The sequence below is a fragment of the Solanum stenotomum genome, unplaced genomic scaffold (assembly GCF_019186545.1).
Source record: "Solanum stenotomum isolate F172 unplaced genomic scaffold, ASM1918654v1 scaffold37161, whole genome shotgun sequence".
Lineage (NCBI taxonomy): Eukaryota > Viridiplantae > Streptophyta > Magnoliopsida > Solanales > Solanaceae > Solanum > Solanum stenotomum.
In genome coordinates this window covers 32,760-48,261 of record NW_026034278.1, presented here as the reverse complement: position 1 = coordinate 48,261, position 15,502 = coordinate 32,760, and the positions used below count along the sequence as shown (strand labels likewise).

The window sequence follows — 15,502 nt, the reverse complement described above, 5'->3', positions numbered from 1 at the left end:
CGAGCTGAAACGGAATCACATTTAGCCTGGAGATCGGAGGTTTGAACGGAAGCAGAAGAATCGGATACCGAATACTGTAGGTAGAAAAGTGCAGCAGCTAAAGCGAAGAACAGATCGGGAGGAAGCGGGAGAAGAGAAGTTGACTCGGAGATTAGGAGAAAAACAACGAGTATTAGAAACGAGAAAACAACGGCGGCGGCTTGAAGTGAGGTGAAACGGTGCACCGGAGTATGACCTTTGAGGAGAGGATCGGCATCTAAAGAGACGAGCGATTGATGGATCAGAGAAATGAGGAGGCAGAGAAGGAGGAGATAAAGAGGTAGACGGCGGAGATGCGGCTGAGATATGAAGGAGAGAGGGTGGTAGGGTTTGGCGACGTAGTCTCCGGCGGATTTGAGGCGGTTCCGGGTGGTGCAGATGAGGTGGTAGAATCCCAGAGATAACAGTGAAGACGATGACAACATGTGATACATTAGGGTCGCCATTGCAAATTAAATTTTTAGAGGGAGAGGCAACGTATAAAGACTAATTCCTTTTTGTTTTTTCCTTTGATAGGAGTATGAATCACGGTTCGAAACGTGAAAGCAATCAATAAATTTTTTTAAAGTGTAATGATTCGATACGTGAAAGTAATCAATAAATTTGAGTGAGTCTTTATTAGAAATCATGTCATAGGTGTTTTTCGAGAGTAGTTTGCTTATTCTTATGTTGTGATCATGTCTTACCTAGTGGTGATCGTATGTAGGGGTAGGGGTGTGCACTATTCGGATTAAACCGAATAACCAAGCCAAACCAAACCGAAATTTTATTTGGATTGGTTTTTTGGTTTTTCGGATTGGTTTNATTCGGTTTGGCTTTTTTCGGTTTGGTTATTCGGTTATGTCAATAATTAATAACATATATAACCAAAGTAATAATATTTAATCCCTTAAATATATTTTCTAATATAAATCATAAGTAAAACTTAAAACACAATACTTATAAGTATACCTATTGTAGATGTAATTCAAATATAAAAGGGAGAAGACACAAGTACCCCCTAGACTATGACCGAAATCCCAGAGACACACCTTAACTAAATTAAGGTCCTATTACCCCCTTGAACTCATTTTTTTTGTAATGTTGTACACCTTTTGACTTATGTGGCACACCACGCGACTCCACGCAGTATATATATATATATATATATATATATATAATTCGGTTTTTTTCGGTTTTTCGGTTTTTATCTTTTAAAATCCAAAACCAAACCAAAAAACCAAACAAAGTAATTTATTAATCCAAAATCAATTCGAAAAATCAAAAAACCAATCCAAATAAAATTTCGGTTTGGTTATTCGGTTTAATCCGAATAGTGCACACCCCTAATCGTATGTAGTTTGTGATCTTTGGTAGCTTGTTATCGGCCTTAGCCTAGGTTTAGGCTAGTGATTGTCATAGACTCGTGTTTTGGAGCCGACAAGCCTTAGAATTGTTCTGACGTGTTGCTTCGGACGACTTAGACATTTAAATCGCAACAATTGGAGACAAATCCACAATTTTGCTTTTAACTCAGTTTTGGGTCTGTCTCCAATTGTTGCGGTTGGAATAAATCGTGATATGTGAAAGCAATCAATAAATTTGAATCCGAATAAACCCTCTATGTTGTCCTTCCTCAAATTTTGCGTAAATACAAGATATTTTGTGCACTGAGTTATTCTTTTAAGTCCTTTTCTAAACAAACATTTTAAACTTAATTAGTATGAACATACTTCGTAAATTGTCACTATTTTGAAAGTTTAGATTTAAACTATGTGTATGTTATTCTTGAATTTTAAATTTTGAAGGTTAGAAATGCTCAAAGGGCTTATGCTCAATGCGTCTTGTGACACTACATGTGACAATAATTATATTTTTAGCCAAGTTAAAAAAACTCTATTGGAATTAATACAAAATAGTGATAATTTTAGGAATTTTTATGTATTAACTTACTTAAATGACGCGTGTTATGTTATTTTATAAATCTTTAAGTATTTTAGAATCGTGGAATACAAACACCAACAACTATTGCATTGGAGAGATTTTAACGCTTGAAGTTATAGTTCAAGAGGATAAAAAACATAGGATATGATTGAAGTACAAAGACTCATAAAATGTGATATATAGTTTAGGCTAAACTCTAAAGCAATGTTTTTAGCCATCAACTCAACACACTTTATCTACTCCCTTCTTTAAGCTTGTTTTATTATTACTATTAATAAATAAAAATAAAGTTTCATCTACATGTCAATGTGGTATAATAATAACGTACACTAATAATATATACAATGTAGTTTCGGAAAGTAGGGTTTGAAGTAAGTATACACAGATTTTATCTTTATTTTGTAATTAGAGAGTATTTTCGATAAAACCTCGATTCAAATAATATCAGTCTCGTATTTTTAAAAGAACAACTTTCACATATAGCAAACATAAAAATCATATTTGTATCTTATAACTATAGTTTGCATAATTGCGCTCCATAGAAAATTTTATGTTTGCTATGGAGCTATTAATCTGTATATTTCAGGATTCATTCGAAGCTATATACAATTTTATTTTCTAAATAATTTTAATAAAAGATTGTAAATTATGTTACAAAAAAGGAAGGCAATCGCTAAAACTCACGCAAAAAGATCTCTTTCCTTCTACGACTTCTTCATCAGTAGTGACTCCATTATAATTGCGTACAAGTTCGCCTAGAAATTCAACACCCTGAAAAATAATATATATACAATTTTACTCAAATATACATATATACATAACTATGACTTACTGTGTATAAATATGACACAAATACAGTTAGCGAATTGTATAAAATAAGATTTAATTCAATTTATCCTATACAAGTTTTATAAATAAGATTAGACATTATACAACACATTTCAATTGTAGAATCGTTTATATTGTATATATAGTGAGATTATTGTACTTCTATTAATGGAGAAAGGTTGTATATTAAACCTAATGGCTAAAAAATACAGATCTGTATAAATAAACATATAAAAAAGTACATATAGTCATTCTGTATAACACTAATTTTATCTGAATATAACATAAACATGTTTTATATGGATATTATATATTATACAAAACATTTCAATTGTATAATTGTTAATATTGTATATATGGTAAAATTGTTATAATAACTACAACTATTTATACAATAAGTTTGTATATTAAACCTAATGGATGTACATATCTGTATAAACAAACAAATATAGGGCAAAAATTTACAGAGAAAATATAAGACTAGTATACAATCGTAACATATACAAATTAATGATTATACATATACCTGAACTTCTTCATGTTCATCTTGCTCCAATGAGCCAGAAACAATTCTAATATACAATTGCTTTATACAATAAGTTTGTATATTAACCATATATAATTGCTTTTCCTTTCCTCTTCTTACTTGAACTAGCATCGTACTGATCTTTGTCACCTCCCTCAATAATTTCAGATTGCTTTGATTTTGCACTAATTTCATCCAATCTGATTGGGTCATTCTTAAATTTGGATTTGATGTCTTTAATTTATTTGGATTTGGCTATTAAATCTGCAACCTCTCCAAAATTTTGAGTTAGACCCAAGGTAAATGTCCATCCATTGTATAAGTGAAAAATTTGTGTGGATTATGATTTCATATGAAAGTTAAAGAAATAAGGGGAAAAAATAATTGATTTAGAGGTTTTGGCGGTACCTGAAATTTTTGAAATCGCGATTGAGAGCGTAGTAGTGAAGAATTGAAATTCAAACTGATTTTGTGGAGAGAATTTAGGAGAAATTGAAGGGTATGAGAGAGAGGAAAGAGATGAAGTAAATTGTATAAAGAAAAAGACTTTCGTTTTTTTTAATTTGTGGGACCCGTCAGTAGCAAGATATGCGAAACTGTAGCTACTCAAAGAAAATAAATGAAACAGTAGCTATATTATTTATTTTCAATTAATAGTTTGCCATTATGCACAATTTTCCCTTTTTAAAATCTATATTCAAGCTATCTAATGGTTTCAATTACAATTCCTTTGTCTTACCATATGAGCCTGCATCCATTCCTCTCAGCCCAAATTTGAATGACAACAGTTGTAAATAAGAAGCCCAAGATGCTACTTTGAGGCCCATTGCACTTCATCATATATATATATATATATATATATATGGGAAACTTCATAAATTCCACTAATTTAGGAGTTAATTATTTAGATACACTCTAATTTGTAATATTATGAATTTTATCAGATTTTGATGCGTCCAAATACATGTATCTCGGGACACATGGGGTCAAAATTAGGTGTAATTTGTTCTAGATACATTATATCCATGGGGATTCACATGTATCTGAGATACATAATAAATCACGTTCCCTCCCTCCCTATCTCTCTCACCTCTCTCCCATCTCGTTCTCCACTCTCCTATGTATCTTGTATCTCATATACATATGAATCACATCGGATACATACAAATACATGTGTCTAGTGTCATTCCCATGTATCTGGTAGCAAAATTCATGTATCTAAGTATATCTTCTTCAATATATGATAGAAAATTCTTAATTAGTGATAAGGTACGTAATATTTTGAAAGTATAAATAATAATAGTATATATATCTGATCATGTAGTTTTTCCAATATTAACCAGCTAAGGTTCCTTCTTTCACATATCCAAGTTAATAAAGACCCTCACAAGCAACGTTGAATTTATGAGTAGTACTCATAGTATTATTTTCAAAGAGTCAGATACACATCTATAGATATTTTTCGAATAGTCCAAACAACATAGCGCAACCCACCATAAGAATTGATGTCTAGGCACTATGTCTTTCATAAATACTAAGCTTTTCCAGGACACTATTGGAAGGGGAGCAAATTAAAGAGGAAACATATTACTAATAGAATTTCGCAGGATCGCAGCTAGCTTTGACGAAGGGGGTTCAATTAAATCCTTTTCATCGAAAAATGTCATTGTACATGTAGTATTTTCATAATAGAATTCCGTTGATATAGGTTAATATATAAGTGTGATATTTTCATATTTCTTTGAAGATCCTTACTGAAATTTCTAGCACCATGAGAACCTTAAAGTTGAATCCATTCTTAAAGTACTAATGATTTTTTTTGGAAGTCAAAAAACTCTAAAAAGTTGTTTTTATAATTTTCATTTAAATCATTCACAAAAATTTTAAAAACAACTTCAATTTGTATTCATGTCCAAACACTGAGTTCTGAATGTCATTTTCAATATTTTTTCCAAATACTACTTTTTTCTTTTTTTTTCCCTTCAAATAAGTATGTCTAAATGCACACCTAATAACCATCTTGATTTGGAATCTTTGTATTATGCTTCAGCATCTTTTAGGATCAGTTTTTTTTTAATAAAAAGACAAAACATAGTTCTTTTTAGATAGATTTTTTCCTTCAGTAAGTTGATCTTATACATTTATGTGTATATATAGGGGCGTTCACGGTTTGGTTTGGGCCGGTTATTGGTTAAAATCAAAATCAAACCAACTTAATCGGTTTTAAAATTATCAAAACCAAACCAAACCAAATATAATATACATTTATCGGTTTGGTTGTTTTCGATTTTAGTTTGGTTTGGTTCGGTTATTCGGTTATTAACCATACATAAAAATAAAAGAAACAATTCATTCAAAACTTGACAAAAGTGACAACAATCCATTCAAAACGTGAAAAAAGTGACAACAATCCATTCAAACAAAAAAATAGTTAGAATGACTGGCATTACAGAACTTTCGATTATTGAATTTACTGAATAAAACTTCAAAATTCACTATTTTGGCATAGAAGGAAGAGACAATAACATTTTCAGTCCCACAAAGAATTTCCATAGACACTCATATACATGAAACCAATAAGAAAAATGTTCTCACCTTGGACATTTTTTCTTTCATAAGTAAATTATAAATAAATTTGATGAAACATATATAAAATCTTTAAAATTGTTTATGAATATAATATATTATGTATGTATAATAATAAAATTTATGTATATAACTTGTTGGTTCCGTTCGGTTATTTCTTCGATTTTTTCAGAGCAAAACCAAAACCAAAACCAAACCAAATACTATCGGTTCTTAACAATCTAAAACCAAACCAAACCAAAATCCAAATTAAATCGGTTCAGTTGGATTTTTTGGTTTGGATCGGTTTTTATCCAAACCATGAACACCCCTATGTATATATATAGTGAAGTTAAATTGATCCCTTTTTCTTTAATACTATTTTTTTGAGGGAAAAGGGTCAAATATGCCCCTAAACTATTCGAAAAGGTCTAGATATACCCCCGTTTAAAGTTTGGCTCACTCGTGCCCTCGCCGTCCAACTTTTCGTCTAGATATGCCCTTATGGGCGTTAAATGCCAAATGAAATTGCCACGTCATTTTTACATTACCACGTGACATTTATATTAAAGGGAAAAAAGGTTAAATATACCCCTAAACTATTCGAAAAGGTCTAGATATACCCCCTTTTAAATAAACTACCCGACCCGTTTTCAACAAAAAAAAAATCGGTAAATCCCGAAAATGAGTAATTGACTAATAAAAAATAGGAAAAATATGAAAAGATAAAAATAAAATTAACGCCAAAAATTCACAAATAAATATAATAACTTTAAATTCAACAATTTCAACAGTTTTTTTAAATTTATATTTTTTCGATAAATCCCTAAAATGAGTAATTGATTAATAAAAAATATGAAAAAAATAACCTAAAAATTCAGCATAAAGTCATTTTCATATTTTTCATATTTTTTATTAATCAATTACTCATTTTCGTGATTTATCGAAAAAAAATTAAAAATTAAAAAAATTGTTTAAATTGTTGAATTTAAGGTTACTATATTTATTTGCGAATTTTTGGCATTAATTTTATATTTTTTTTTTCATATTTTTTATTAGTCAATTACTCATTTTCGAGATTTACCGGAAAAAAATAAAAATTTAGATTTTTTTGTTGAAAATGGGTCGGGTAGTTTATTTAAAAGGGGGGTATATCTAGACCTTTTCGATTAGTTTAGGGGTATATTTGACCCTTTTCCCTTTAATATAAATGTCATGTGGTAATGTAAAAATGACATGTCAATTCCATTTGACATTTAACACCCATAAGGGCATATCTAGACAAAAAGTTGGACGGCGAGGGCATGAGTGAGCCAAACTTTAAACGGGGGTATATCTATACCTTTTCGAATAGTTTAGGGGCATATTTGACCCTTTTCCCTTTTTTTAAAATGAAAATAGAGTCCACTACAATGTAAAAAACAGGAAATGTAAATACCTAATTGAAAAAAAAAACAAGATTAAGAAAAGAGGGGACCAATAATTTTTAGATTTTCTCCTATTTCTAGTCTTTGTGGTCCAAAAATAACTTTTTGTCCAAAGCAAGTCCCCTTTATATATCAACACTAACTAAACACACTTTTAATATAGGACATTGATAGGATACAAGTAGGGCACCAATACCTATCTTAATGTTTATATGGTGTCTATTAACACAACATAGGATGTTAACACTCACATAAAGTTGTAGACTAGACAATTAGCTTGTTAGGTAGGATAGGGCATTCAATTTATAAACCTCTTACCAACTCTCTGTAAAATTCATGTAAGACTTTGTTAGTTCAGTGCGATTTTTGTATTTGGGGCGAACAAATTCGTTATTATTCACATTTGAATTTCTGTTAGATCGTCTAAGGTATTTTTGTTTACACTATTCGCTTGAGATAGTCCACAACTTCAAGTCGTGAGTGATCAACAAATCAAAAAAACTAAACACACGTGCCAATAAAAACACTAGCTTATTAAGTAGGAGAACTCGCTCAATCTCTAAACCTCTTATCAACTCCTTGTGAGACTCTGTTGGTTCAGTGCAAATCTGTTGCTTGGGATGAACAACCTCATTATTATTCACAATTGACTTTCTCTTAGATCGTCTAGGATATTTTTCTTTTCATTCTGGCATCAAGATAGTCTAAAACTTCAAGTCGCGACTGATCAACAAACATTAAAAACTGAACACAAGAGACAATTAAAAAACTAGATTACTAAGTAAGAGAGTTCGTTCAATCTATAAACCTCTTACCAACTCTTTGTGAAATTCATGTGAGACTCTGTTGGTTTAGTGCAATTCTCCTATTGGAGAGTGAAAGAACCTTGCTATTATTCATGATTGACCTTTCTTAGATCATCTAGGAAATTTTTCTTTACACCTTACGCTCGAGATAGCCCACAATTTCAAATTGCAACTGATCAACAAACCAAAAAAACTGAACATGAGCCAATCAACTAGCTTATTAAGTAGGAGAGCTCGTTCAATCTATAAACCTCTCATCATAATTGTTAAGAGAGATACATGTGAGACTCAGTTGGTTCATTATAGTTAACTTTTTCAAGAATCAATGACCTTGTAATTCACAATTGACTTACCTTTTGATTCTAAGTTACCACTCGACACTCTAGCTCAAATGGGCCATAACTCAAGTCTTTAAGTCACATTGGATAAATAGGTCGAATAGGAGAGTCTAACTTAAAAGACTAAATCAAAGTGTCCCAATCCAAAAACTAACTTATTAAGTAGGATCAGAACCCGTTCAATCTAGAAACCTCCAACCAATTATCGATAAAATCCATGCAAGACTCAATTGGCCTATTCTACTTGTCTTGCTTCACAGTCAACTTCATTGTTCGCGACTCACTTTCCTCTTGAATATAATCCACAACTTTAGGTCGTGGTGGACCAACCTATGTAACTATATTTGTTATAGATTGAATAAGAGAGCCCAACCTAAAAGACTAACTTATTAGGTCGGATTTTGATAGTTGAGAGTGGTCCATTTATTCTACAAATCATATTATACCTTTTTTTTTTCTAGAAAAATTCATGTGTGACTCAATTGGTTTATTATTATTACAAAAAAGTTATGAATTTTGGACCACTTTTTATTTTATTTTATAATTTTCAATAATATTTTTTTAATAAGAAAAAAAATAATAGTACCTCGAAATGCGACATTGATCTGGCTGTCGGAATCATGCAATTAAATTAGGTGAATAATGTTGAGAGAAATGGAATCTTAGACCATATAAATTTGAGACAACAAGTGAAGTCTCTGCTCTTTCTTGTCTTCTATATTTTTAAAATTTTAATGAAATCTTGTTTTTGTCTATTAGATCATAGCTTTTGTCATTGTTGTTGTTGGGGTATTTGAAAACAACCCCCTTTCCCCCTCTTAGTTTAGCCTTTTAATACAAATGTGTTGTTGTTCGGAATAAAGGTGAATTCATGATTTAATGATCAATAAGTTTACAATGCATAAATAGTTAAAATTGCCTTGTGTTATTTGAAATTGAGCAACTTTGCTTTTACTCTGGTTGTTTAGAAGTAATCTAGTTTTTGTTGTCAACCCTTGACGCAAATCCAATCTAAGGGTAAAATTTAAACCAGAGTGAAAAATAGAGGGATAAAATTTAACCTTTTTTTTTTCTTCAAGAATTTGGATACGTGGGGTTCATTTATTTCACGCTCGAGATCTCTTAGTGACATATAAGGTGCGATTTGCGAATGTCAAAAAGGTATGAATAAACCCAAAGTGTATGAAGATCAAAATTGAGCAATTTCGACTCCTCTCTTTATTGTAAGCATATATTTAATTTAGATATTTTATTTGCATATCTACAAAAACATAGGCGAGGTGAAGATTTATATCTTATAAGTTCAAGATTCTAGAACACGAACTCAAGTACTAACAACCTGTTTTGAACTCTTTTTATATATACATGTTTAGTGATTTTTGTAACATGATACATGTTATATACTACCTTAGTCCCAATATAGACAATTGAAATAAAAAAATAATGTGTTCAGTTGAATCAACGAAACTAGTCCTAAATCCACCTCTGGTCACCTGCAATTCTCACATCAAAATCAAGTGTAAAACACATGTAGGTATGTTTTGCCTTATGACCTAAAGGACCAACAACATATTGTCTGAGAAGACACCATTATCTTAGCTTTGTCAAATTGGCTGTAATGTTTTACTTCTTGTCTTTGTATGTGTGTCTTTGTGGGGGGGGGGGGGGGGGGGGGGGGGGGGGGGGGGGGGTTTTTGGGGGGGGGGGGGGGGTGGGGGGGGGGGGGGGGGGGGGGGGGGGGGGGGGGGGGGGGGGGAGAGGGGGGCTGTGGAATATTGTGGTCACAAAAGAATAGTGTCACATTCATATATATTCACAAATCACAAGTTCCAAAATGACCTCTAAAAGTTAGTGTCACATTTTCATTTGAGTTTGACACTTGAAAAGTTGTGCCAAAGAAGAACCTTGATACTCTATGGGTTGATCCATGCATCAGTTACGAATTTGTCCGAACTCAATAGTTTTATTTCAAGGTATCTGAAATAAATCTAAAATCGTGTAAGTCAAACAGTTTATAATGAAATTTCTGATTCAAATTCATATAGTTCAAATTTTAAATTTAATTTTTCTTGCTTAAATTGACACTTCTTCTTTTTTCCTCTTATTAAAACTATAATTTGTGAATCATTTCTAATAGATCTTGTCTCTCTTTTTACATCAGTTGAGGTAATACACTCACTCAATAAGAAAGTTTTGTATTTTACAATAATTAGTACCTTGATTCGTTTCGAAATATTAATTATGAAAAACATTATATCTAGAGTTTTGATATCATTCTTATTAATTTCATGATAATTCGCTCTTTTCATCTCACTTAGAGACAGATTCTTGAAACTTCGATATTTTTCTATCCTATCTACCAAAAACAAAATATTTTAAAATACTTGAATGGCTCAAATTGTCAATTGGAGAGGATATTATTATGTGTGGGGGAGGGGGGGGGGGGGGGTTGATTCAATCTTTTTTTTAGTTGTTCTAAATCTGATCCATATTTGATTTGGATCTCAAATTTGAGATTCCCTTTAAAATATTTTTTTTTGAAAAAAATAAAATAAGTGGACAAGATATTTTGGTCAAAATCTCAAAACAACATATGGTGATGGACGAGTTGTCAGTCTGAAAAAAAAATATTGATTATTTTATTTGGTATACCAACAAACAAATGAATATTAATAGGATTATTAATACTATTGACAACCTGTTTATTTTTGGCCAATCATTTGTAATCAGTAGATTAATAAATTAAAAGTCCATATTCTTAATGGATTAGTTATTAAAGCTAACAACTTTTTATTGTCTTGGTGATTAATCCAACAATTATTGTCTAATTTATTTATATTACAATAATATTTCTTTTTACTTTGTATATTCTTGATTGTTTTGTTTTCAAAAGTGTGCAAAATTAGAAGGAAAAAAGGTATCAGTATAAGGAATATTCAGTTTAATTTAACTAAGATACCTTTTATTTATCTTTTTTCTTTTTGTCTGGTTCTACTTAGGTTTGTTTTGCCAAAGATTTTAATTTCTAAACAATATTAATTATAGTATTATCGTAGTTTCTTGTCATTCGATTTCTATTACTATATATTTGTCGTTTGTTTTGATTATCATATTATTTTCTAAATTTTGACATAGATAATCATTCAAAATAAAGGAATTACAACAATCAGATAACTTATTACAACAAATTAAAATATATTTATTATAATGTGTTTATTCCAGCATCTATTTGTTAAATAAAATATACAAGGAGATAAAATTAAGCTAGAAGATAGAGCTATATCATGAAGCAACTTGCAAATGAAACACATATAAAAAAAGCATTTTATTTTAATCGAAGATATATCATAAATAATTTTTTAATTCCAAAAAGATAAACTAGATAATGCCCTATTTCAACGGAAAGCCTTCTCTTTCACTATTAACCATTTTGATTGCGATCGAAACCATTTTAATTGCGATCGAAGAATAAAATAAAAAACAAAGGAGGGAAAGACCTTTACTTTATCGATTATGAAAAAAATAAACATAATATTTACATATATTCTATTTTTATTTTTTTCTAAATTCCCTTCAAAACTACATTAGGTATATTATTGCATGATTTTTTTTGATAAAAAGAAACAACAATTAAATCTTGTTGTTTTAATTTAATGTGTTCCCCATTTCATCAAATACTAGTAAAGAAAGCCCGGGCGCTGCCCGGNGTGTTCCCCATTTCATCAAATATATATTGAAAACCATTCCACCATATGGATACTGTTCCCTAGGAATTTATCCCATTATTTTTTACAACTTTGGAAAATTTTAAATAATTATTATTTTGTCCTCACTTCTACCCCTTCCCAAGAGAAACCAGGATGGGGTGGGGTGGGGGTGGGGTTGTACCCATGTTATGTAAAATTCAAGAATATGGGACATTTGATACACATTCAATAAAATACTATATTCCTTTTAGTTTAAACTATGTAATTGTTTTGAAAATAAATTTATTTCAAATATTGGATATTTCATGAATGCAAGAATATATACTTGTTTTTTGTCTTCAAAATTTCTTTAATGTTTCAATAAATTGTGTGTTAATTTAGAAAGACACCAAGTAGAAAATATAAATGAGATTGTGTAGTGAATGCTCTTACCATTAAAGTTGTTGAATGTTTTCTTTAGGGATGTTTAAAAGCCTTACGCAAATAATACGAATCGAATATAACACTACACAAAAGTTAGATTTTGAGATGGACAAATTTTATAGCTGAACAGTAAAATTCGTCGCTATACAACAAAATAGTAACAGATCAGCTACGAAGTTCGTAGCTAAATGGAGTATTTTGTTGATATTTTAATATATTTGTGCTTTCGCTATTTGAAAAGTCAATTTTTTTCTTAGGTTGCTATGTTATCATCATCATCAATAAATAATATAATTTTAAAAAATGTAATATATACTTGTTTTTATCTAGTTTTAATAATTTATATATATGTTATTTAAAACAAAAATAGTAACACCTTGATTGATGTTTTAAACCTAATCTATTATTTTTATTTTTTGAGTTTTCCATTTGACATTTGATACTTACATAAACCTCGATTTATCCGTACAATTTAAAGTCGTTGGCTTTTCATTCAACGTCCTATGCTCGGATTACGCCTTGTTTAATACGAATTCATGCGTTGTAAAGTCAATAAAAAAGAAAGCACTTTAAAGCAAAATTTTATCATTCTAAGAGCTCAAATTAAAATCTCTAATTAATGATAAAAGAATTTATTTTATTTTTTTGGTTTTTCATACTGTGCTTCTTAACCACATTAAAGCTCAACTAAATTTGAATTCGCACCTTTAAAATTCCATATTTGAGGATTGAGTGCTCTTTTTAAAAAATAGAAATCTTATTCATCCCGATTCAACGTTAATGGTGATGCATGAAAAGATAAATAAAGATGATAAGGACTTGTGCAAAGAGTTGACGAATAATAAATTGTCTCTTTCTATTTGGGTTGTTCTGTACTTTTACAGATGTTAAAGGGCTTTAATACTTCAATAAATGAAGTTTTGGGCCCCATTGCAATTAAAAGGTTATAAGCCTAGTAACACTATGACTATTCCCCTATATTTGTTTTTGTCCCCCCTATTTTAAGCCACAATTACCAAATTTCCCCTATTCATAAATCAACTAATTGGTCCAATTCCCCCAATTTAGTACTCATTTTTTAAAGAAAATATCTTTTCTTCCCCAATAATAAAAAAAGAAGAAGAAAAGAGCAACAATTTTTATACTATAAAATGAAATATGGAAGTAATAGCAAAAATTAGATTCAAATGGAGAATACATTTTCTTGAGACGAGGGTGTGACATAAATAATTTTCTTACCTTTTCAAAATAGGGATATGACTGTTTATACATCATCCTTTCTTGACCCCGCTTGTGAGATTACAATCAAGGATCTATCTGAAACAGTCTTTCCAGCCTTCTTAGAGTAGGGGTAAAGACTGTTTACACACCACTCTTCCTCGATCCACTTGTGAGATCACAGTTAAGGACCTATTCGAAACAATCTCTATACCCTGTTAAAGTAGGGGTAAGACTGCTTACACACTATCACCACCACCCCTGACTCCACTTGTGAAACTATATTGGGTTGTATTGTTGTGAATGGAGAAAACATATGAAAAGTAGGTTTAATACATATTTTAGAAATAATTGAGGGTAGATAGTTGTTTAAATGATATGTTTTTTTTTTACAATTTAAAGGCATATATTTGAAATATATATATAGGACATCAAAAACAACTTTATGGTAAAATTGCATTTTCATGAAAAGGATGCAAGAATAACTTGCTTATGGTTTGAGAGACTTCACTATTTCATGTTGCTTGTCTTTTATATAAATTTAAAAACCTATGTAATTTATTTTTAATAAAGAAATGGAAATTATGTAAATATACACGAACTTCCATTTTCTATATATCCATGTATTATTTTCCTTTTGCAAAAGAGGTGACTTTCTTTTTTGGTTTCCTCTTTTGATCTCAATCAAAATAACCATAATAATTAACATATTCAGCGAAATTCCACAAGTAAAGTATGAAAAAGGGTGATGTATATGAAACCTTATACCTTACTTATCTCGTAAATGTAGAAATATCATTTTCAATAGATTCGTAGCTCAAATAAAGCATATCATACATATATGAAAAGAAAATATAGCAAACAAATAAATGAGAAAATAACAAATAAATAATAATCGACTGGAAAAAATATGATAAATAAAATTCAAGAATAAGAAGTAGGAGAATAATATTTAATACTCACTATTGATAAAAAAAAAATAGACAATACATAACTACTCTCTCCGTTCCTTTTTACTTGTCAATTCCGCATTGACACACATATTAATGAAATAATGTTTGGTATAGTAAATTTATCATTTTATCATATTAATTTATAAGGTCCCATATATTTACTCACTACATTTTTCAAAGACATTAACTCAATATTAATAAATTGAGCGTTTAATAGGATTTTTTTTTGTTAAAATGGACAAGTAGAACATCAAATTAGTAAATATTTAACAAGTAAATAAAAATTGAGAAAGTATTTACTAACATTTTATCATAATCATATATCCTTCCATCTCAACCAAAATCAAATTGGGATAATATCATGGTGATGAAAAAAAGTATAATCTTTTATTAAAGAAGAATATTCCAAAATGATAGAGATCACTAATATAAAATCAACACAAATTCATTTTCCTTTTTCTCTCTCCTTAATTTCTCCTATTTGAACTTTTCAAAATAATTAGGAAGAAAGCTTAATTAGCTACATTTCTATTAGAGAAACTCAAATAACATTTAATTTAATATAAATCATTCTTAAATTCTTCAAAATCATTCACGTAATTCATATATGCAAATTATGTATTTTTAGATTTAATAAAATATTTCAAATTTCAAAAATATTTTACCATTTTAACATAAGTTAAATTATAATTAAAAGTATCTCGATATCTTTCGTTGCATAATTATAACTATATATAACGACTCATTTG

At 30.0% G+C, this 15,502-nt stretch overlaps 1 protein-coding gene across 1 annotated transcript; it reads right to left on the bottom strand.

Moving 5' to 3' along the window:
* Window positions 1-5: 5 nt before the first annotated feature.
* LOC125852566 (uncharacterized) lies at window positions 6-544 on the bottom strand (the record flags this gene model as incomplete). Its single annotated transcript, XM_049532296.1, has 1 exon — window positions 6-544. A coding segment is annotated over exon 1 (480 nt), but the record flags the coding sequence as incomplete, so codon positions are not given.
* Between the last annotated feature and the right edge of the window lie 14,958 nt (window positions 545-15,502).